Source organism: Beta vulgaris, chromosome 8, assembly GCF_026745355.1.
Source record: "Beta vulgaris subsp. vulgaris cultivar EL10 chromosome 8, EL10.2, whole genome shotgun sequence".
Classification (NCBI taxonomy): Eukaryota; Viridiplantae; Streptophyta; class Magnoliopsida; order Caryophyllales; family Amaranthaceae; genus Beta; species Beta vulgaris.
In genome coordinates this window covers 48,388,156-48,412,363 of record NC_079209.1, presented here as the reverse complement: position 1 = coordinate 48,412,363, position 24,208 = coordinate 48,388,156, and the positions used below count along the sequence as shown (strand labels likewise).

At 36.4% G+C, this 24,208-nt stretch overlaps 2 protein-coding genes and 1 non-coding gene across 8 annotated transcripts; 1 reads left to right on the top strand and 2 right to left on the bottom strand.

Annotated features, from left to right (window-relative positions):
• Nucleotides 1–27: 27 nt before the first annotated feature.
• LOC104884667 (mechanosensitive ion channel protein 10) lies at nt 28–9,527 on the bottom strand. Of its 6 annotated transcripts, none has more exons than XM_019247650.3 (7): nt 3,911–3,982; nt 2,182–3,663; nt 1,748–1,871; nt 1,372–1,665; nt 1,078–1,280; nt 434–727; nt 28–305 (listed from the first exon to the last, which is right to left on the bottom strand). In XM_019247650.3, exons 2-6 carry the CDS (start codon nt 3,471–3,473, stop codon nt 457–459), a joined length of 2,184 nt encoding a protein of 727 aa, XP_019103195.1. In that variant the 5' UTR covers nt 3,474–3,663; nt 3,911–3,982; the 3' UTR covers nt 28–305; nt 434–456. The 6 variants fall into 6 exon arrangements, with proteins under 6 accessions (XP_019103195.1, XP_048491222.1, XP_048491221.1 ...); XM_048635265.2 differs by lacking the exons at nt 28–305; nt 434–727; nt 1,078–1,280; ... (1 more) ...; nt 1,748–1,871; nt 3,911–3,982 and adding exons at nt 5,142–5,161; nt 5,660–5,941; nt 6,077–6,279; ... (1 more) ...; nt 6,933–7,056; nt 7,168–9,517 and having other exon boundaries at nt 3,490–3,663; XM_048635266.2 differs by lacking the exons at nt 28–305; nt 434–727; nt 1,078–1,280; ... (2 more) ...; nt 2,182–3,663; nt 3,911–3,982 and adding exons at nt 4,899–5,161; nt 5,660–5,941; nt 6,077–6,279; ... (2 more) ...; nt 6,933–7,056; nt 7,168–9,518.
• Nucleotides 9,528–18,098: 8,571 nt separating this feature from the next.
• LOC104884671 (uncharacterized) lies at nt 18,099–18,806 on the top strand. Its single transcript, XM_010669357.1, has one exon. The coding sequence runs from the start codon at nt 18,099–18,101 to the stop codon at nt 18,804–18,806; it is 708 nt and encodes a 235-aa protein (XP_010667659.1).
• A 4,503-nt stretch (nt 18,807–23,309) lies between these two features.
• TRNAK-UUU (transfer RNA lysine (anticodon UUU)) lies at nt 23,310–23,381 on the bottom strand. Its single transcript has one exon. It is a non-coding gene; the product is annotated as a tRNA-Lys (tRNA).
• Between the last annotated feature and the right edge of the window lie 827 nt (nt 23,382–24,208).

Genomic DNA, 24,208 nt, shown 5'->3' with positions numbered 1-24,208 from the left:
GAACCAGCTCCGAATGACAACAACATAACAAGCTTAAAGTAATTGGTATATGTAGTCCTTAGTGATTCCAGAAACAAGTAATAGTCTAACAGATATCTTTATTCCCATATACAACATTTACTTGAGCACCAGCTTTACACTTTTGAGGATTTAGATACACCACGACCACCTTCTCGAAAAAAAGAGCATCCCAAAGTAAATCACAAGGAAAGAAGAAAAGAGAACTACACAAGTTCACAGAATCATATGTAACCATCTTCATACAATATCAACCTTGCATGTACACCGTTAAACCTTCCAGGAGACTACACAAGAAAATGCAACTGTCAGCCATGTCAAGGAAGGCAGGCAAAAAGCGCGCATGCATGAAGAAAGCAAGTCTACATTGTCTCACAATGCACGACTTTTAAGTTGCAAGAAAAACCAATCATACCAAGATATGGTAGAATATATATATCAGCTCTGTGCAGCAGAAGTAGTTGCAAACGACCCAGCATATGTAACATGCAACTCTTGCGGCAGAAGATGATATCTAATTCCCAACTCTTCAAAGATGCTTTTGAGTTGCAAGACAAGATCAGATCTTCTGTCGCCTTTTTCTATAATGTTCTGGAAGTTGATAGTGTGGGTGATGTAAAGAACCATGTTAATCATGTTCATGTTTACAATGTCTTTCAATTGCACACTGTGAGATGGTTTCCAGTGCCTTGGTTTACTTTCTATGTACCTGAGTTCAGATAAAGTATACTGAAATGAACATTCGACTCAAAAGCAATATGAATAGTGCATATCACAAAGTGGCATTTTGGGTTATACATAGTGCATATTACAAAGTGGCATTTTGGGTTATGTTGGGTAAGTAGTTTTTCATTGCACCAAATATTACCTATATTCCCCTTGAATCCCCAAAATGGCTATCACTTTCTCCAATTTTACGCGAAACACCACTATGATATGCAACTATTTGCATACCATAGTGATAAATAAGGTAACACAGTTCAGTTCAGCAAAACCAGGTAAAGAGTACATGATAAAGATGGGATTGTTTCTCCCTTTTGAGTGAAAAAAGAGACTTACGCCTTAATTTGATCTTTTAGAGCAGCGATGGCCTCTGCTGTAGTGCAGAAATCGATAGTAAACTCCACTGAGTCGATCATTTCTGGGCTCCGATAGAAATTGCTGATAGGTTTGGTTGCCAAAACAGAATTCGGATAGGTAATCATTTCATTATCATATCTCAAGAAGATTGTAGTCAAGATGTTCATCTCTTCAACAACCATCTGCCATAAAACCTTAATTGATTAATGCAAATGCATGACATTTAGCTCAAGGATAAAAATCATGATCATGCTTTAGACAGTTTTACTATACCTGAACACCATCAATCACACAACGGTCTCCCACATCAAATGGATGTGTCGCAAATACAAATATGATTGCCTCAAACACAGTCTTGACGGTATTGCCAAAAATGAATGCAACAAGAAGAAGCTGAGTTGAAAAAAAGACGAGCATTTTGGTGGTCAAAAATCCCATCATGAGATTCCATACTATTATTACAACAATCAACACCACGCCTGAAGCCAACTTATCTAGATCATCCACAGCTGTATAAGTATCATTTAACGAATGAGCAAGTGATTTACGCTTTAAGTAAGCATTAACCTGGAAGCAGATATTGATATGTAAGATTCAAGTTTACACTTAAGATGAACAAAACCAAATGAACTCGAGGCACGTTTCTTACCACCCACTTCTCTAAGGCCGACTTCTTGATTGGTGCACTTACTATATTTCCATCAAAGGATTGAAATAGCTCATTCACTTCATTAATTTCCATAAAACGCAAGAGATCTTCCTCTTCGATATACCTAGGTCCACAACATGAAACAGAGTTATAGCAATAATTTTAGCAACAGGCCTTCTGTCTAACCGTCTGACCAGATATATGTTGTCAAACCAAATAACATTTTGCACATTCTGTTTTAGCTTATACTCTGTGTAGTAGAACCTTTTCATAGATCACCTTGAGACTAAGTCTTAACGTTTTCTAAATTTTATTTTTATCTTTTGTCCAACTAATAGACTTTATGTCAGATAAACGAATTTGTTTTAAGTATAGAGAGTCCCATAAGATATACTCAAAGAGACAGAGAATAGGTGGAAGTTGGATAATCTTACTCAGAACCAGGTTTTGCAACATTGTTGAAGATCTTAACAGCAGCACCTTTCGCTTCCCATATATCCTTGATCTCGTTGTTTTGCTCACCCATTTCAGCATCTTCACCAAAGTCAAGATTGTCGAAAATAGTAGACAGCTTTGTTCTCCTTATGACATTAACCAATCTTTTCATGGTCCATGCACAGACTTCCTCCTGCTTTGTTTGCTGAAGTTTCTCCATGTTAACTACCTCTTCTTTTATCCCTTCATCTTTTGTCCTTCGCTTCAAACTCAACTGACTCTTTCGCGATTTGGCTACACTTTTTACCGTCTCCATTACTGGAGACCTGGAAAGAGCTTGAAGTACATACTGATGAAATAATGATTCTTGAATTCGATCAAAGAACCTCTTGACATGGAAAGACAAAGCTAAAGTCTTAATTAGTAAAGTCTTTACAAGCCATATTCCACCCCCAACTACACATCCAACAATGGCTATTGTAATATAATGCAATACTTCAGTGGATTTCTTTGATCTGTTATTACCGCGAATAACCAAGAAAATCCATGCAAGAAGAACAACACTCAACCAAAGGAAAACCTGTACGCTTTTCTTCATCCCATTGACAAGATAGAGAGCTTTCTTCTTAAAAGGTAGAATTAGCTCCACCAAGTAAACAAGAACATTGATGGACCACTCTAATATCAATCGACCACAAGCTATTACTATGAACAAAACGCACCACTTCCAGATCCCCAAACTCCATATTGACATATTTTGCAAATCGTAGTTAATCAAACTAGCAACCAACAAACTTGCCAAGATAACAAACACAATCAGCTCTAGCAAAAGAAAAACTTTGATATTCTTACGAGGCTGCTTATTTACTTTGACATTAGTGAATATGTAAACACCCTCATCTTCCTCCTTTTCTTTTCCTTGAGCTGTTAATGGTGATTTTGAAATAACTGAAGTAGCTTTTCGAGAGGTTTGACGATTCAAAGCTTCATCACTGGGATATGGTGGCTCAAAAAACCGTGATTTGGGCTTTGAGAAGGCCGGCCTAGCTAGAGAAATGCGTCTTCTGGTAAGCTCATTCGGAAATCTAGGAGGTTCTCGGGGAGTTGACATGGGCATAATCTTTGAAACTTCAGGAAGCATTTCAGTGTTTACAGGAAAATTTTCCTGCCTTGGCAACTCAATGCCAGAACCACTTCCCTTATTTCTGTCAGCTGCTACTCCACTAGTAAGAATAGATAATACAACATCTTGGGCTTCTCTTGGCTTAGAGAACTCTCTTCTAGCCTTCATTGGAATTCAGTTACAATGATACCAACTGTAACAGCCTCACTTCTGAGCTGCTAGCTAAACACACAAACATACATTCACTATGTATGATTAAAAAATCCCGAATTGCCACCACCACCACCACTATGACCAACAGATATCAACTCGGCGAAGATCCCAGAAGAAGCACGATTATCTGCACACCACCCTATCCCTACAATAAACATAGAGAAGCTTCAAAAACAAGCAACACAAACCAACAGATTATATGAAAACAAGCAAATAACTTGGGAAATAGCTAATATACATACCCAGTTCATTCCAGTCAGTTTTGCACATCATCTAATAAATGCATGATTATCTTATACTTAAAATTTCCAGGAAATGTAAAGCATAAAAGACAAAGATTAGCTTTTAGCTAAGCTTAACAGGTAATGATTAAAAGTGACCCTTTGACTCACCTTAAAGTTGTTTGTTATTCTGAGTTAGCAGTTTTGAGGGACATGGTTTCTTCAGCAAGCATTTTCTAAGCTCCTATTGCAAGTTGGAAATTGCAAATTGATTAAAGAAAAACTCAAGCAGCAACTACTTGATAAGAGAAGTCAATAGTCTATGAAATGCAATTTTAAATGGAGTGGAAATGGCGGTTGATATGTTCATGTAGTAGCAGGTAGATATGACGGCTTATATTACATAATTATTCAGTTCCACGACATTTATAGATAACAAAAGAATCATTAGAAACTTTTTAAGTTTTATTCTTACCCTTTGAGTAACACAGACATTTTTATAAGATCAGTCTCACCACAAATATTGTCAAAAGAATCCTTTAGTTTGAGGCTTTCCTAATTCTTAATTGTGATAGCAACTAGTTGCACATCACAAATTGATTTATTTGTAATTTTGGAAACTAACTCTTATTTTGGGTAGAAATTTCATTGTGATTATTTGCACACTACTATTATTAGAATTTTTTTGGTTTTTGATTGTTCTTTTCTTTTGTTCCCCTTTTATCTTCTGATATTGGTGGAATCATCCTCTTACATAATCTTCTGTTTGAAAGAGGCCCAAATACCTCATGCTCCTCGTCGCCTTCACAAATACTCATTTGGTAAGAATTAATCGAATGGAAGCTATAGCATCATGGTTTGCCAGAATCTATTCTAGGGGGAAATGGGAGATATTTTGTTTTACCACAGAGAATTTTTTAATTCTTTTCTTTTTCTGTGATAGATAAAAACAACAATATACCAGTTTATCCAGTTACCAAGTATTGGTATCAAGAATTGGCATTCCCAAAAAAGAATGACCAGATATCTAGATTTTAGATTGCCAAAAAGTTTAAAATATTAGTTCGCGAGGACTTTCTGGTAACTAACTTGAAGCAGGATCCACCAGTCTACTCTTTCACATAATAACAACAATGTAGAAACCAAGCAGCAGAGTATATGGTCAAAGAAAGCTAAAAGCTCGCGACGAACGAAATTGGTATTAACAAGTGTCTTTAATTAGAGTACAAAAACAAGTGCAAATTTGAAGTTTCACTATCACATATGCCACATTTCATCATACATTATACACTTGAGGATGTTGGATTCACTACTACTTATTTTCGTAGCCATTGTATCAACCGATATGAAAAGAATTTACACTCACAAGTATGAAACCTTTCCTATACAAATTTACACTCACATGTATGTGCACCACTACACCTGCCAGGAGAAATGTAAAAAAGAAAAGTCCATCAGTCAAGTAAAGCAGCATGCTCATGCATTAACAAAATATGTACTTGATTAGCTAGACTTGCAGTTTATGTTAAAAGCAGAGAAGTCTTTTGACTATCAGCAATATGCATGAACTCTTCATCTTAATTTAGGTACTTGTTTCTAATTCTTGAAACCCAACATTGATATTGATGCTTCACTTTGGACCAAAAACACGAATTTTTTTAATTTCAAATACCGAGCATGACATTGCTCACACACAAGTATTGAGTCCGAGTAATGTAGCTTTTAGTACAATGTTAATTGCGTTTTCCTTCTTAAATCTTATAATCATACCATATTTTATTGGAATTTTTGGATTATAAAGTAACTTGTCTCTTTGTAGTGATCACTTGAGGCCAACCAGTATAATAAGAAGTAAACATTCTTGAGAGGTGCAGAACGCGTTCAAGACAAGTACCAATCATAACAAGTCATAGAAGGTACCTTGCAGCCGAATACTTAAATCATCACTGGGAAAAAGAAGCAGATTCAACATGTTTGACATGCACTTCTTGTGGAAGAAGGTGATATATAATTCCCAACTCCTGAAAAATTTTCTTCAGCTCGAGGATAAGATCAGATCTTCTGCTGCCTTTCTCTCCAATGTTCTGGAAGTTGATAGTATGGGTGGCATAAAGAGTCATCTTAATCTTGTTCATGTCCACTATCTCTTTCAATTGAACACTATGACCTGGTCTCCAGTGTTCAGGTTTGCTTTCTAGATACCTGAACCCATAAAAGTATGCTGTAATTAGCACCACCCACCAAACCAGAATCATGATACAAAAGAGACAGAGTACTGACAATGTACAATTTAGATGACAACAAATTCACTCTGATGTGCAGAATGCAGATACTTACGATTTAATTCTAGTCTTTAGAGCAGCGATGACATCTACTGTAGTCGAGAAGTCAACTGCAAACTCCACTGAGTCACCCATTTCTGGGCTCCGATAGAAGTTGCTGATGGGTTTGGTTGACAGAGTTGAATTTGGATAGATTATCTTTTCGTTATCATATCTTAAGAAAATTGTGGTTAAGATGTTCATCTCTTCAACAATCATCTGCAAATAAAAGAGCTCAATTGGTGAATACAAATGAATGTGATCACTTTCCAGAACGCAATGAAGGTCTATGCATGTTTAGGCATTCTTAGGTTACCTGAACACCATCAATCACACAGCGGTCACCTACATCAAATGGATGCATTATGAACACAAATATTATTGCCTCAAAAACAGTCTTGACAGAATTGCCAAACATAAATACCACCAGCAGCAGCTGAGATGTAATGAAAACAAGTATTTTGGTGGTCAAAAATCCCATCATAAGGTTCCACACTATAATTATAATAATCAAGACCACGCCTGAAGTTACTCTATTCAGCTCCTCCACAGCAGTCTTCGTGTCATTTAACGAATGAGCAAGTGATTTACGCTCTAAGTAAGAATTTACCTGCCACCAGCAATAAATTTGTAAGAATCATATCTTTATACTGATTTTAACTAAGCACATTAAACTGCAACCAGAGATTAACATGTAAGAATCATCTCTATACTACTTAGGGTGCATTCGCTTCACATGAACTAATTTGAACTGAACTTATTAAACCTGATTGGACCTGATTAGTCCGCAAACTCATTATTTAATTACAGTTGTGTGCAGAAGACTTATTAAGTTAAAGAAAATAAAGCATAGTTCAGATGCAGTGTCTTACCACCCACTTCTTTAAAGCTGACTTCTTGATCTTTCCTGTTTCAACAGCACCCTCAAATAAAGGGAATACTTGGTTCACTTCATTCATTTTCATGAAACGTAAGAGATCTTCCTCATCGATACACCTAGTTCCAAAAATGATAAAGAAGTAGAATAATACATTTAGAATGATTCGTAATTATAAATTTTTACTCAAGAGATACAGAAGAGAAATGCTGGAAGGTGCATTGTCTTACTTGCAATCAGGTTTAGCAACATTGTTGAAGATTGTAACAGCAGCAACTTTTGCTTCCCATTCACTCGTGATCTCGTTGTTTTGCTCACCCATCTCATCATCTTCACCATATTCAAGGGTATTGGATATAGTAGACAGCTTTGTTCTCCTTATGACATTGATCAACCCCTTCATGGTCCATGCAGAAACTTTTTCTTGGTTTATCTTATTTAGCTTCTCCACATTTATAACTTCTTCTTTTAATCTTTCACCTTTTGTCATTTTCTCTAAACTCAATCGACCACTGTTTCTTGATCTGTTCAAACTTTCCGCCATCTCCATAAATGGAGGGCCAGAAAGCGTTTGAAGAACATATTGATCAAATAACGACTCTTGAATTCTATCGAAGAACCTCTTGACATGGAAAGATAGGGCTAAAATTTTAATCAGTATAGTCTTTACTAGCCATATTCCAGCTCCAACTAGACACCCAGCAATAGCCATTGTAATATAATGTAATGCTTGTTTTGTCTTCCTTGACTTGCTGTTCCCATGGATAAACAACAAAATCCATGCTACAAGAACAAAACTCAACCAAAGGAAAACACGTACACTTTTCTTTAGTCCATATACAAAATACAGAACTTTCCTCTTAAGCAAGAGTTTTCGTTCCACCAAGTAAACAAGAATGGTGATAAACCACCCTGTAACCAAACGACCACAAAAGATGACTATGACGAAGACACACCATTTCCAAAGTCCCAAACTCCATACCGAGGTATCTTTCAAACGTTGGATAGTTAAGCTAGCGATTAATAAACCCATCAAGCTAAGGAATATCATCCACTCTAGTATTACGAGAACTTTCAATTTCTTACGAGATTGTTGATCTAATTGAAGATCAATGGATTTGTAAACATCCTCATCCTCCTCATCATCATTTCCTTGGACTGAAAATGGTGATTTAAGGATAACTGGAGTGCCTACACTAACTCTAGGAGACACCCTAGGCGTTCTCAGAGGTGTCTTCGAACCTACTAATACACGAGTGCTTTCATCAATGAAATCTTCATCACCAGGATGATATGATGGCTCAACAAATCGTGATTTCGTTCTTGATAAAGCTGATCTAGCTAGGGAGTTTCGCCTCCTTGTGAGCTCACTTGGGATTTTCGGAGGTCGTTGGGGAGTTGACAAGGGGCTTATCATACTAATTTCAGGAGGTATTTTGGTATTTATAGAAAATTTACCCTGTTGAGTAGTGTCCTTCACCTCTTTGTTCACTGATTTAATCCCAAAATCAAAACCCTCTTGGGATGTGCTTACACTACTTGAACTTCCACCTCCCTTGTTCATATCAGCCACTATTCCAGTAGCAACTATAGATACTATAACATCATCAGTTGCACTTTGATCATACAAATCTCTGGTACCCTCCATTGTATTTGAATTACGGAGATTGATACATCTACCCAGTGGATACGCGATACCCCACCAAATCACCAATCCCACCACCAACAACAATTGATTGAAAATCCCAAGAACAAACAGATTCAAATATACACAATAACCATATCCCAAAAAATAAAAAAGATATTATCTTAAAGTAATTCAATCTGCCAATCAGACAAATATCTTACTTCTTACAAACAAAATAAAAATGGCTTTTAGTCAACTAGTTAACAACCTCAAAACTACAACCATCCAAAGTACCCACTGTCAATCATTCAAAGTTCAAACATTCTTATATTCAAAAAATTTGACAACTTTTTAGCATAAATGTTTAGCAAAACTGATAAACTAACCTGGAAATTCTTACTCCCAAATTGGAGGAACATGGATTTTCTAGCAATAATTATCTGATCATGAATTGCAAGTATATAGTATAATTTTAAACCAAATAAGAAATAGTGTCAATGCCCATAATTTGGGTGATTTTAAAAGGTGTGAAATTGGCGGTGGGTGTGTTCAATTAATCAATGGTATTGGTAATGGGTATTAATATGTCGGCTTAAATTACAAAATTATTTAAGTTAGCTCCTTGAACGTGTGATGAATTTGTAATAATTTCCATACAATTATTCCACATTATTTATATCTATATCTGAATTCCTCCTATATTTTAGTCAATTTTCAACACCTACTCTTTTGGATTTTTGCCGATTTATTGGGTGGCTAAAGAATATACAGCTCAAGTTGAAGTTGGTAACATCATCTGATGATTACTATCAGTGTAACCAGGATACTCTTAGCCCTTGGGTGGATAATTGGCTAAAGGATATTCCTTCTCTTCATCACCATTCACCATGCCTGCCAATTATGTTTAAACGCTCGTTTCTTACACAATCGTTTGGTTTTCGGGTCAGGCATGGGTTTGGGATGGAAAATACAGGCCTATTCTTGGGTTGAGTTGGGACAAAAATAGTAACGCCTGAAATTAATTCATGGGATCAAAAACAAAAAAAAGTTTTATCCCTATCATGAGATAGGGTACACATACACTCACGATCGGTTTGATTAGCAGTATTAAATGGTGGTAATGGTTTCTAGCGTAAATTTGTGAAGGCATTTCAATGTCAGCCTCTATAGTATTGCTACTTGCCTACTTTATTCCCAAACGCTTATTTTCTTTCTAAAGTTTCATTACTATCCATTACCATTCGCGAAGGTGGTATTGAGTGAAAATGGAAATTTGTGAAGGAAAACACATGTTTTGATATCAAGTTTCATTACCATAAATGTTAACATTGAAATATCTTCACAAACTTGCACTACAAAACATTACCATTACCACAATCTAGATTAGGAATGGCAACGGGTCGGACTTGGACCGGATTATGCATAATCCGACTCCGACCCTACAGAAAGTCGGATTTTAAATCTGAGTCCGACTCCGACTCCGACATCCGACTTTGAAAATCCGACTCCGACCCGACTTAAAATCCGAACATCCGACTCCGAGATCCGACCCGACTTAAAATTCGGACATCCGACTTAAAATCCGAACATCCGACCCCGAACCTGATCCGACTTATTTTTGTTCCAATTTTTTATAATAGAATAGTCTTCTATAATACAATAATTTAATCATTACAATTTATTTTAATCATCATATTGAAATCTTATATAGTATAAATAATCTAATTATTACTATTATTTTTAACAATCATTTTTTCTATGAGAAAATCCTATATAATACAATTGGCTGAAAGTCGAACTCAGATTATACATAAATAATACATTACATAAATAAGAAAAAAGGATTGATTGACTCAAAGTCGGAGTCGGATTCGGATGTCGGATTATTTTATGAGATCCGACTCCGACCCTCCTCCGACTCGGAGTCGGATTTTTTAAACGGAGTCGGATTACTTTTTTGTTGGAGTCAACTCGGATTTTTTCCTTCGGATCGGAGCGGAGTAGGGTCGGATTCGGACTGAATTGCCATCCCTAATCTAGATACACCACTAGAAATAGGTCACCTCATTAAAACAAAAAAAAAAGTGGTGACTGGATGACCCAAAAATTTAGTTAAGTTAATTTTATTCCCCAAATCCCAAGTCCCAAGTCCCATGGCCCGGACCGGGCGGCGCGCGTGTGGTGACTCTAATCACCACATACCTACTAAAAGCCTCATTGCTACACAACTCAAAGGGTAGAGGAAGAATAATGGTTATAAACCTTTACAATTCCCTTTTATTCTTTCAATGTGGAACAAGAGACTCTTCACATTCTTTTGAAGCAAACTTTTGAGTTTCTAAAAAATCTCTTATAAACTCCAACATTTCTTCATTTTGAGTGGTAAGATTGTCGGGCAACTTTCATTGAGAAACTAAAATATTTTGATGGAAGACTTTTTTACTGTCACGAATAATTAAAAAAACGGAACTTAAGAGTAACTTTATCTACCATTAACACCAAGCAAAGAATAAATAAGAAATCCATTAACTCCAACAAAGAAGATAGTCATCAATTTCGAGTAATTTTTCGGCCAACAAATTTAGTTCCAGCGAGCTACTTAAATTGATTTTAAGGGGTTGATAAAATCAACCATATTCTTCTTTTCGGGCGAGATTAAAAGTGGTCTCAAACTTAACTTGTGGAGCAGACGAAATTATTACATCCATAAAATCTCGAAAATTGGTAAGCATATATAACTTTGTATGTTATATGTTAATTTGAAAATATTTTATATTAAATTGAGCAAAAATCATGAATTATCTAACCTTTATTTGTCCATTAAGCCATGTTTTAAATAATTTCTATAATAGTTTTGGGTTAATCATACCGTTAAACTATTTCGATATTTTAGTAGTAGTTGTATATAGAAGATAAGAAGGTGGAAAAAAATGACGGCAGATATATCTAGGTCTTGACTTATGACCAATCGTGTTGATTGACCACGTTACTATTTATATTAGTATCAAGATTAATGAACAATAACATAAGTTAAAAATAAACGGAATCGCAAATACTGTTGAACAATCTACAACGAATGAGTTACGTTTAAAAAAAAATAGTGTTATAGTTATCTATATCAACAATGGAATTATTTTAGTATCACAATCTTTACATATATGTCAAATTCTTTGTCTTTTATTAATACATTAATTCTAACTTAATTGTCTTTATATGTAACTCGCATATAAGAAATTATATAGTCAACATTTGCTTCCATAATTGAAGGTTGAATAAATAAAGACCATATTTTTAAAGGAAGAACTCTTGGCTATGGTGGTGTTCACAATAATGTTAAGAAAGACAGCTTAAGTTGATGATTGAATACCAGTTTAAGTTAATGATTGTGGATCATTGCAAAAATCCTATCTGAAGATAATTCTTTTATTTTGGGACCTAAAACTTGAGTATTTGACGTGTTTTGTTTTATACGTGATTGTAGTTGTGACTATATAATTGAGGATATATAATAGTATATAAAGTTATGAAGTATTTATTTGGCTATATTTATGTTTGCAGTTTTTTTAGCTTATATCATACATTGAAAATATAATCAAGGAAACTTAAAAAAATTAAGACTTGTCAATGTAAAAAGGAAAAACAAAATATATGAGACACATATTAAGTATAGGTAGATCACACCCTCAAATGAAAATTTAGAAACATACCTTTGTTACTCGCGATAAATATTTTGGTGCCGGTAGTTAAATTGAAAACTTAGCGCAATACATATTATATTTTCTCTTTTAATTTATAAATCAAGCAAAAGATGGTTTATTGTGAAACCTAAATTACTTAATGAATTATTTTGATACTAGTCAAATTATGAACTCAGTATAATACAATCCGAATAATGTGCAAATTATATTACCACAACAAAATATTTGTTACTAACAAAAACACAAATGTAATCCCAATATAATCAATAACATAATATGATTTTTATATTAGAACTGGATAAACTATCTTCTGCAATTTTGTAACATTATAATGCTATTTTTAACCCAAGAATACTAATTAAATGACAACCATACATATTTGTATGTCTTCATTGTAATTGAATTATTTTGTTTATTCATTATAATTAAATTATGTTGCTTAAGTAAAATCTAAAAAATATTATGAGCAATATAAACATAGCATTTCCTAACCTTAAGGGATTCTTATAAGTGTATAACTAGTAGAGCATGAGAATCTTAGTCTTATTTGAACTAGGAATGAACCAAAAGTAAATTTCAATTTTCCAATCCAAATCCAAACTAATCAGAATTTGAACCAATACGGTCCATATTTTTAGACACTAGCTTGAATCCAACCTGAAATATCCAAAATTTTAAAATTTATTCTTTTGATGAAATATTATAGGCACGAGCATCAAAATAATGAATTCGATAATAGAAGTAAGTCATCCAATCCTATAAAAATCCAGCAATAAAAACTAATAATTCAATTCAAACCCATAAAATTTATCGAAAAACACTCAAGCCCAATCCTTATTTTAGATTTTTGGATCCAATCACGTTTATAAACTAATCCAGAACTCCAAATTTTCAAAAAAAGTCAATCCAAATCCAATCTAGACATAGTGTCAAAGAACCAACTCAGCCAAAAGCTAATGGTTGGAGTGACAGGATTAGTTTTATACTTTATCATGCCCCATCACACGAGAGCTCATTGGGCTTGAAGTGTGGATGCAACACATGTATCCGTTACACATGCATTAAATATTCCACTTAGAAAGGAGGGGTGATGAGATTTGAACCGGTGACATTTATGTCACACTAGCTCATGTGAAAGGAATAACTCAACTAAAAGGTTAAGCTGATGGTTGGAGTCCCACGAGTAGTTTTGACCTCTATCATGCCCCCTCACGCAAGAGCCCATTGGGCTTGAAGCGCGGATGCGGCACATGCCTCCCTCATACCTAGCACTAAATATTCCACTTAGCAAAGAGGGTGGATGAGATTTAAACACGCGTCCTTTATGTCACGCTAGCTTTGATACCATGTCAAAGGACTAACTCAACCAAAAGCTAAAGTTGATGGTTGGAGTCTCGAAAATAGTTTTATTCTCTATCATTGTTAGAATATATGTAATATTTTTATTTTTGGTATTCTTATATACTATACTTATTTAGCCTACAACTACCCCAGAATAATTGCTTGTATATATACTGGTTTGTATCTAACTTGAAACCAAGGCATTACCTTCCTTCATGGTATCAGATTGACATCGATCCTAAGCCCTAACTTTTATCCTAGCTATCGTCTTTATCTTCCAGCAACATCAATTAACCTTCCCTCGCCACCACTATCTCTAATAGCAAAACATGTACACATTTTACCCTTGATCATGAAGGTAGTCAATACAACAATTGGGAGACCCTTTTCAAATCCCATTGTCGTGCCAATCTTGTCATTGACCATATTCTTCCTCCTGAGTCTCCTGTTATGACACCCCCTTCTACTCAAACAGAAGCCAAAAAACTTGCTGCTCAATCCTTATGGAATCGACTCGACGACATAGTTCTCCAATGGATATATGGTACCATATACAATGATCTTCTCAACACTATAACTAATCCTGCTGACAAAGACGTTAACGCTAGCTTAGAATCGATTAGTTAACCTTTTCCAAGACAACAAATCGGCTTGAGCCCTTCAACTTGATTCTCAATTTACCAATACTGATTTACATGATTTCCCCAATGTCAAGGCGTATTGTACTCACCTCAAAGTTCTTGATGACACTTGGGTAATCTTGCTACAAAAGTCTTTGATGAACGTTTAGTTCATCGTCTTCTTCAAGACCTCACATAGATTATTGTGGTTTCAAAACCCACGTACAACATCACATTTCACACCTTCCTTTGACACGGTCCGTTCTATGCTTGAACTGGAGGAAATCACTAATAGTGAAACTCCTACTGCAATTCATCCACTTCCACCTCAGCAGACTAGCATATCCTTGATGCACCACCTGCTCACTGCTTCTACATGGCTACACCTCCCTCAGTTGGTTATTTTCCACTAATGTTGACCAGGCTATGCATACATTGACATTACAACCACCTGATGACAACTGGTATATGGACACCGGAGCTATGTCACACATGACTTCCTCTCCATGTACTCTCTCGTCTTATTTTCAATTGAGCAAAAATAATGGTATTGTTATTGGTAATGGTAGCATGATTCGGGTTCGTGGTTATGGACATACCTCACTTGCCAAAACAAACCCCTTACTCACCCTAAAACAATGTTTTACATGCACCACATATCATCAAAAACCTTTTATTACCGACTTAACATTGATATGGTTTCTGTTGAATTTGAACCCTTTGGGTTTTTCTATGAAGGATTTGAGGACGGGGAGTCATCTAATGAGGTGTGAGAGTTCGGGTGATCTCTATCTATTCACAACTGTTATTCGAGCCATGTCGTCCTCCACTCTTATGGCTTTTACTGCTCTTTCTCCTATTATTTGGCACTCCCCCATACATTCTCCTCAAAATGGCAAATCCGAGCGTAAAATTCAAATCTATAAATAATAATATTATACGCACTTTGCTTGCCTATGCTTTCCTTGCCACATTCTTTTTGGCATCATGCCTGAAAATGGCTACCTATCTCATTAATATTCTACTGTCCAAACTTATAGGATTTCAATCTCCTACTCAAATCCTATACCAAACAACTCCTTCAAATTCTCATTTCCGCGTCTTCAGTTAGTTGTTTATGTTTTCTCTTCTCCCTTCTACTCAATATGAACCAAGGATTTCTCTTCTCCCTTCTACTCAATTTGGACCAAGGAGTCTGACATGTGTGTGAGTCAACAGACAAGTAAACCCATACGGCGCAGGGAAGTTAATTGGTGGGATTTCGTAGCGGGTGCACCGTCGATCGACCTTGATATTTTCAAAATGGTTCGAGTGTGAGCATGCCTGTGGGGTTGCGAAAGATGGTTATGCCTGAGCGGGGCAAAGCCAGAGGAAACTTTGGTGGAGGCTTGATGAAGCGATACTGACGAGCAAATCATTCGTCTAACTTGGGTATAGGGGGGAAGACTAATCGAAACATCTAGTAGTTGGTTCCCTCCAAAGTTTGCCTCATGATATCATAGCTCATTCGCGAGTTCTATCAGGTTAAGCCAATGATTAGAGGCATCAGGGGCGCAATTCCCTCGACCTATTCTCAAACATTAAATAGATAGGAGGGTGCAACTGCTTCGTTGACCCAAGCCACGGAACCGAGAGCTTCAAGTGGGCCAGTTTTGGTAATTAGAACTGGTAGTGATGCTGGATGAACCAGAAGTCGGGTAATGGTACCCAACTGCGCTCTAACCTAGATCCCACGAAGGATGTTGGTCGATTAAGACAACAAGGCGGTGGTCATGGAAGTCGAAATTCGCTGAGGAGTTTGTAATAACTAACCTGCCGAATCAACTATCCCCGAAAATGGATGGCGCTGAAGCGCGCGACCTATACCCAGCCGTTGGGGCAAGTGTCATACCCTAATGAGTATGAGGGAGCGGCGGTCGCTGCAAAACCTATGGCGTGAGCCAAGGCGAAGCGGCTGTTGTGCGGATTTTGATAATTAGAGTCCTAGGAATAGTTTTAAACTTCTATTAATAACATGTCTTGAATCCTTGATTGGCTTGAAACAAGATTTGAACCCATGACATCTTGCTATTATACATAGCAAAATTACTATCTCAACCAACTTTTAATCATGCTTAAAATGCCCATATTTCTATATTTGTACCTTTTAAATGTTGTGTGTTATTTATTATATATTAATGCGAATGAAAAAAAATATCAAATTCGAAAAAATTACCACTAAGAGCTAACACTCGAGTCCCAAATACTAGTATAATATTTAACCAAGCAACATGTTTAATTGTGTATACTATCCATGGTAGAAAACGAGAATATAGACTTTGTATATCACTATTTTTAAGATAAGAAGTAAAAGTAATTAATAAAGGTTAAACACTCCACTCTACTCTTATCACTTCTTTATTTTATTTTGATTAATGATAATATCATAGATTTTTAACGAAAATCAAGAGTTAAGATAATATATTTAAAGGATAATACTCCCTCCGTCCCATATTATAGTGCCTGATTCCGTTTTTACGTTGTTCTTAAGATGAATAGAATCTAAGTAATGAGTACTATAGCTAATTGCAACTGTATTAATGCATTTGTTTAAAAAAAAAGGAAAAAGATTGGATATTGCTGATTTACAATTTTCAGCCGAGAAGTTGAAGAGTTTTTCTTCTTTTTGTCAGCTGGTCTACATTAATACAGCTCAACCAATCCAAATAAACATAACTAAACAATGATATTGCTTCAAGTTTTTTTCAACCAATAGGATTACAAGTAATGAGAGTACATGGATCAATCCTTTAATCGAAATAAACATAAACTGACCAATGGGATTGCTTTATTTTTTTTCTTCAACCAATAGAAGAACAAGAATTGAGAGTACATGGATTACTCCCTTAATCCAAAAACAAGGCAAAAAAAAATTCGTTTTTCCCTCCAAACTAAAGACTGTTGTGTTCTAACCACTATAAATACAGAACCAACACTCTCTACCCATTTCATCCATCAATTTGCAAAGGAAAAAAACAGAGAGAGAAAAAAATTAAACACCTTTAACCATCCACTGCTTCATTGCTTGTTCTTTTCATGGCTTCAGACTGGAATTGAACGATGCTTGGTGTCCATACATGTACGAAGATATGGTGCTTGGTAATGATAATGGGGACTTTGAAGATCCGGTTGGTTTCCCATTGGATCTCAATGTTGAACCATTTGATTCAACCATGAATGTAGCAGCACAAGAGCAACCAGCACCAGAAGAAGGACTCAATAATGTTAGTCATCATAAGCGGAACAGGCTCAGCAGTGACAGCAGGCTTAAAGTGCTGTTGTTTCTCATGAACAGAGCCAGGGAGGGGAACTTGCAATATGTCTCAATCAAAGCAGCTTCCACATAATTCAACATTTCTGTGAGATGTGTTAGTGGTATTTGGAACTCAGCAAAGAAACACACAGAAACAGTGCTGAAAGATAGTGTGTTAACCAATATGCACAGGTGTGGCAGAAAAAGAATTCAAGTATCAGTTGATAGCATCACAAGTTTGGCAATGGGCCAAATATCCTGTATTAGGGACTTAGCAGCAATGCTGTAAGTTTCCAAAAGCACAGTCCATAGGATGATAAAGAGGGGACTTATCAGGCCTCACACAAATCCCCTGCACCCAAGTTTAAGGGAGCCTAACAAGAAGACAAGACTTCAGTGGATACTTAATTTGTTAATGGGAGACAACCCATTGACAATGAGAAAATATTACCCAATGTATGACTTTGTGCATTTGGATGAAAAGTGGTTCTACTTATCAAACAAATCACTAAGGGTGTACTTGGCACAAAATGAAAGAGGCTAATATAGGGCTGCATGTTCCAGTAAATTCATACCAAAGGTAATGTTCACTGCTGTGGTTGGTAGGCCAAGGTACAATGAAGATGGTGAGTGTACCTTTGATGGTAAGATTGGGATTTTCCCTTTTACCTATCAAGAAGCTGCTAAGAGGTCTTCAAAAAATAGGCCAAAGGGGACTATGGTTACTAAAACTATTGAATCTGTGAATCAGAGAGTCACAAAGCAAATGTTAATTGAACAAATTATTCCAGCAATCAAAGCCAAATGGCCACAAGATGATGGTAGACCAAAGACCATTTTCATCCAACAAGACAATGCAAAAGCGCACATTACGCAGGAGGACCCTGAATGGCAGCAAGTTTATCAACAAGATGGGTTCACTTTCATCCTACTTCAACAACCACCAAATAGTCCAGATCTAAATATCTTAGATTTGGGTTTTTTCAGGTCTATTCAGTCCCTAATGCACAAAAAAATGCCACAAGATGTGGACAAGATGTTGGAAGCTGTCCATGAAGCATACCATGAACTTGATCACAAAAAGCTTAGCAATGTATGGTACTCTCTACAATTTGTGATGAATGAAATTTTAAAGTGTGTGGGTGGGAATGACTATGATATATCACATGTGAACAAGAAAAGAATACAAAGTGAGGGCAAGCTTGAAGACCAAGTGACTGCACCTATGTGGGCAGTTAATGAAGCATGGGAGAAGGTAATGAATGGGGAATCAAGTTCAAACATCAATTAGGAAGTTCAGTTGAAGATTAGGGTTTTCTTCTGTCCAGTAGCATGTAAGTGAGTTTTTTTTTCCAGTCCAGTAGAATGCAAGTGATGAGTTTGTAATTTCAGTCCAGTAGAATGCAAATGAGTTTGTAATTTTAGTACATTTCATTTCAGTTTACTTACAGTTTTCAGAAGATGATTTGTGAATCAATGAGTAACAAAAAACAGAAGATAAGTTGTGAATACTCTTAAGTAGGTAACAAAAATAATACTCTTAAGTAAGTAACAAACACAAAAGATAATTTGTGAATCAAGAAGTAACAAAAACAGAGAGAATTTAAAAAAACAAGAAGTATGAAAATGTATTGAAATTATTTGGATGATCATATTGTTATTGTAATCTCAGGAGTCCCCATTTATCAATTATGCAATTCTCATGTTCAATTCAATCCACAACTACTCAAATGCCTCTTCAGTTTTTCCAAACTGGTGGCTTAAGAGTGTTAAGATCAAAAATTAGTTATAAGAATTGATATGTTATGAATAATGAATCATCATCATTGATTACATTTTTTTTTCCAAACTTACCAATACAAATATCCATAAGGCCAGGGGACAGGATTTATACTCAAGCCACCAACAATAAGATCATCCAACATAACAGTATATAAAGTCCCACAAAACATTAACATAAAATCACCTTGTACCCCATTAGAACAAATAATCATCCACATAAATTCATGTTGAAATCAAACAACATTATTAATATTGAAATACAACCTATTTCTTTACCTAACAACCCATTAGAAACAAGCAGATACCTCAACAGCATGATTTTGCGTCACTTAGATCACCAGTGAACGCATCAACAGTATGATCAACAACAGGGGAACTTGATTTAGCATTTGTTTCCTTGCCATCATTCTTTGAAACAAGCAAATCATCATCATCATCATCATCATCATCATCATCATCATCATCACTGATTACAATCACATCTGTAACCTGATTCTCGCATGCAACATCATCTTTTTGTTCACCAACAACCTCAGTACTTGTATCATTTTCAAGATACCTAGCACTGTAGCTATGAATCCCTTGACAATCCGGCCCCAAATCGCAATTTGGATAATCAGAACATGAAATAAGTACCACTTGGGACATCATCTTTCAAAGTATGTGAAAATCCGTAACACATTTCGAAAGTGAGCAACAAAAAGCGTTTTTTTTTTTTTTTGAAGAAAACCGAAATATTGTTATCAGATCTAAGAAATTTCAATTGAAAAAGTTGAACCCTAAAATCAGATCTGGGAAAAAAAGAGATCTTGTAGGCTTTATATATGTTTGGAATACGAAACAAGGTTGAACATTTTTTTTTTTGGTAAAAAACAAACATACCTCTGTATCTGAAATGGTGCGCAGAACTTCTTAGCATCGAAAAATTGAGAATTCTTCATACCTTACCCTAATTTAATTGATTGAAACAGATCTGAACAAGAAATAAAAAAATTTTGCACCGAAAACTAGAGCCAAATTTAAGACATGCGTGGATTTTTATAGAGAGAAAACACAAAAAATTAGGGTTTCCATATGAACAGAGAGAATTTGGTGATGTTCTTAGTATGTGAACAGAGAAAATGAAGAGAGGAGAGAGGAAGTAACGGTAAAATGGGGTAAATGCAGTGGGGTATGGGTGTGTGAACATGGGTTTAGACGGGTAATATTGCCTGGTAGTGATGGCTACTGGTGCGGGCTGGACGGGCCGGACCATGGGTCGTAGTGGGCTGGGCTGAGATTTCACAGCCCGGGACCGGTCTGTGAAATTCATGGGCTGGGCGGGCTGGTCCGTGGACTGAAAAATCTTGGCCCACACCGGTCTGTTACCGATTTTCACGGTTCATGGGTTTGGTGGGCTAGACCGGGCAGACGGGCCGGCATCATAATTTTTTTTGCAAAATTATTTAATCATTGAAATTATTCATTATTGTTATATAAAATCTTTAAAATGAATTAAAAATATATACAAATATTAATATTAATGAATAATTTCATTATTTTTAAATTTTATTGAATAATAATATATGCAATTTGATTAGAATATATACAATTCGATTAAAATTTACACAATTTGGTTCAATATTTACTTGGATTGGGCTGGTCTAATTCATGGGCCAGGTTGGACCGGTTTCATGGGCCAGGTTGGACCGGTTTCATGGTCCGGACTGGGCGGTTTTAGTAATGGGCTTTAGTGAGCTGGGCTCAAGAAATCTGGCCCACGTCCCACCCACCAATTTCACGGTTTGAGCGGGGCTGGACCGGGCTTTTTGCTGGCCTGGCCCACACGGCCCACGAGGTGGGCTAGGCTGGATGGGCCCGCACTGTTGGCCATCTCTATTGCCTGGGTAAGAGAGTCAATAGATTCCAAATCATTAATGTATGGTTGATATGCCAAGGAATCAATGAGGATATAATGGGGAAAAAAATTTGCCAATGAGGTTGTTTTGGGAATAAATATTGTATTTAAGTAGAAACAAGCATTATATTTTGGGACACCCTATAAGGAAAGAGGCACTATAATATGGGACGGAGAGAGTATAAATTAGTGCAAATAACCTCACCTACCCGTCTCGTGCTAAGAATATATCGATCCAGTGCAAAGAATATATTGGTCCAGTGCAAAGAATAACCTCCTATATTGGTCTAGTGTGAGGAGTAATCAGAACTAAAGTCGTTTGACACAATAACCTATCTTTTTTTAATTATTTGGGTCGATGACATGGTGCTTGGTCAAAGGTCATGAATTCTGCTAAAGTAACTACACCGCTACACGTTTCCATAATCATTAATTTATATTATTTTTTTGGGTTTCTAAAGATAATTTTATTTTAATTATGCAAATAATTCCATTTTATTTAGTTTTTCAGTCTTCAATTATCTTTAGTTTTCTCTCTAAACTTTCCTCTCCAGCAACCCTAACACCACTTCGCCGCAAAACTCGAACCCTAGCGGGCTCGACTGTCGCGTGAGCCACCGCGGGCTCCTCACGCCGGCAGTCGAGCCCCGCCTCTCTTTCCTTTTCGTTTTCTGTAGTTGTACTTCCCGTCGCTGGTTCCCCTCCCCCACCGTCGTTGTTTTTCCCCTCCCCCGTCGTTTGGTTTGCTTAGGTCTCCCTCCCGCCGTCGTTCTCTTCGTCGCCTTTTGTTGCTCGTCGGTGCGTCCCCTTCCCCTGTCTTCGCACCATCCTCTTTGTCGGCTTTTTTGTTCGTTGGTCGTCCCGGCCCCGAGTCTGTGCGGTTCATCCCCCTCCCCTGTTTGGTGAGTTCCCCTCCCCCGGTTCCCCCTTTGTGGTCGGTTTCCTCTTCCCACCCACAGTTTTTGGTTCGGCTAGGTGGTTCTTCAACCCAGCTTCCTTGGTCTAGGTTTCCCCTCCCCGATCCCCCCTGTTTTACGAAGGTTTAGTCTAAGTTCCCCTTCCCCGTCCCCCTGGTTAGGTTTAGGTGTAGTCGAGTGTCCCTTCCCCGTCCCCCGCTAGTGTTAGTTGGAATTAGTGTCTTTAGTATGGCAAGGAAGTCTTCGGTTTGCCGGAGCTCTATGTGTCGGGTGGCAGTTTATGCTTTCATTATTCTCATGTTGGTATGTTTCCGATCTGTTGTTTGTCGGTCTTCTGGTTTCGAGATTGTCACTTTGGATCTTAGGATCCGTCAGTGGGGCGTAGTTCATCAAACGAACTCTCCCCAATTTCTCGTGATGACATCATGTGTCATCACACCTAAAAAACGCATCTTGTGGGAGGCCCCCCAACTTGTTTTGGGGCACGCCAAGACCTCCACCTCTTTTTTCGGGTTTCAGTCTAATATGACTGATTTTCGAAGACCCTCGCAGCAGGGTCCGAAGTCACTCTCGAAAGTGACTTCTTTGTTCAGCAAATCAGGAGAATCCCAGGAGGCTCATCAAGGACCTTGGGATTTCGTGCCTAGTGGACAGGATCTACTAGCAGTTGTATGGCAATCTCTCTATGAAGATCGTCCGAGTTGTGTCTTTCAACAGATTTTCACTCACATCCATCTTCACTCTCCATCGCACAAGACAAATGTTATTCGGCCTGGACTTTTTCTAGTTAGTGGTTATGTTAAATTGTTGTTACGCGTTAGGATAGTTTTTAATACTGTCTGTTGTTGCTTGTTTCTGTTTAGTTTGTATTAACATTAGGTTGTACTCTCGATTTTCATTAATGCAAATTTCCTTAATGTCAAAAAAAAAAAAAAATTATCTTTGGTTTTGGTGCATTTTTCTCAAGTATGTCGTACGGTTTCTTCGATGGTTCATGCCTTCATGGTAGTGTTTTCATTTTAGAGGTGAAATAATGCTAGGTGGATAAGGGTTATTCAATCGGAGAAGGTGGATTCTACAACTGAACGTTTGGAAATGGAGGAAAAAATAAATAAATATGAGATGAAGTGACCGATTGAATAGTTACAAACTTACAGTATCAGGTTGAGCCGTGGGGGAATAAAAAAAACCATCGAAACGCCGTCTGTGGGGATCGAACCCACGACCACGTGGTTAAAAGCCACGCGCTCTACCACTGAGCTAAGACGGCTTCTTTTATTTATTATTTTAATGTTCATTAAACCTTGTGGCACTTAATTCGATCCAGCATTAATCCATGAACAGTAAAAGAATTGGCTAAACCACACTATGATAAATTGACAACTGTGAGAGTTAGCTTAAATTTCAAAGAGCTTATATCAAAAGAATTTGTTCATTTCATTTGTATCATCTTTTTTTTATATTTTTTTATAATTATCATCTTTTTTTTTTCTTGATAATCATCATCTATTTATTTACAAGACAATTTTACAATAGCTACAATAATATTGTAGACATTATATCTCTATTATATAAGGGAAGGGGGGAGCAATGATGTCCTCTTTTGAAATGTCTATTTTGCCCTTCTTCCCTTTCTAAATTACAAAAGGAATGTCAAAATCAAAATCGGCACTCAAAGAAAATTACTGAAAATTAATTTACAACATTCACTCACAAATCACTTAAAAGAAGAAACTTTAAAAATCACTCATACAATCGAGAAAATCACGTTATAAAAATCACGCAAATCACTCAAATAATCAGGTTACTTTATTAAAACTTAAATTAACATACAATCTAAAACTACTAACCTAGAACGTCAATACATACAAAAACATTTACAAAAATTTACTTACAAATCACTATTCTCAAGAACCATTCACAATTAATGGTGGGCCGCGCCATGATAAAAAAAATAGAGGTTTATTTGTAGTGAAATCATAATTTAGAAGTTAGACAAGGAAAAAATAATAATTTTTTTATAGTGTTTCCTATATATGATAAAAATTTTATATATATTTGGACCTATCTTTTACTATTATATAATAGCGATTAATT

What these genes read in the sequence shown, in the direction of transcription:
- LOC104884667 (XM_048635265.2), bottom strand. Translation starts at nt 8,585, where the DNA reads ATGGAGGGTACCAGAGATTTGTATGATCAAAGTGCAACTGATGATGTT. An exon ending in GTTGCTAAACCTGATTGCAA is followed by an intron (nt 7,057 to 7,167) that starts GTAAGACAATGC and finishes TTTTGGAACTAG; the next exon opens with GTGTATCGATGAGGAAGATC. An exon ending in CAGCTTTAAAGAAGTGGGTG is followed by an intron (nt 6,671 to 6,932) that starts GTAAGACACTGC and finishes TGCTGGTGGCAG; the next exon opens with GTAAATTCTTACTTAGAGCG.
- LOC104884671 (XM_010669357.1), top strand. Translation starts at nt 18,099, where the DNA reads ATGTTCACTGCTGTGGTTGGTAGGCCAAGGTACAATGAAGATGGTGAG.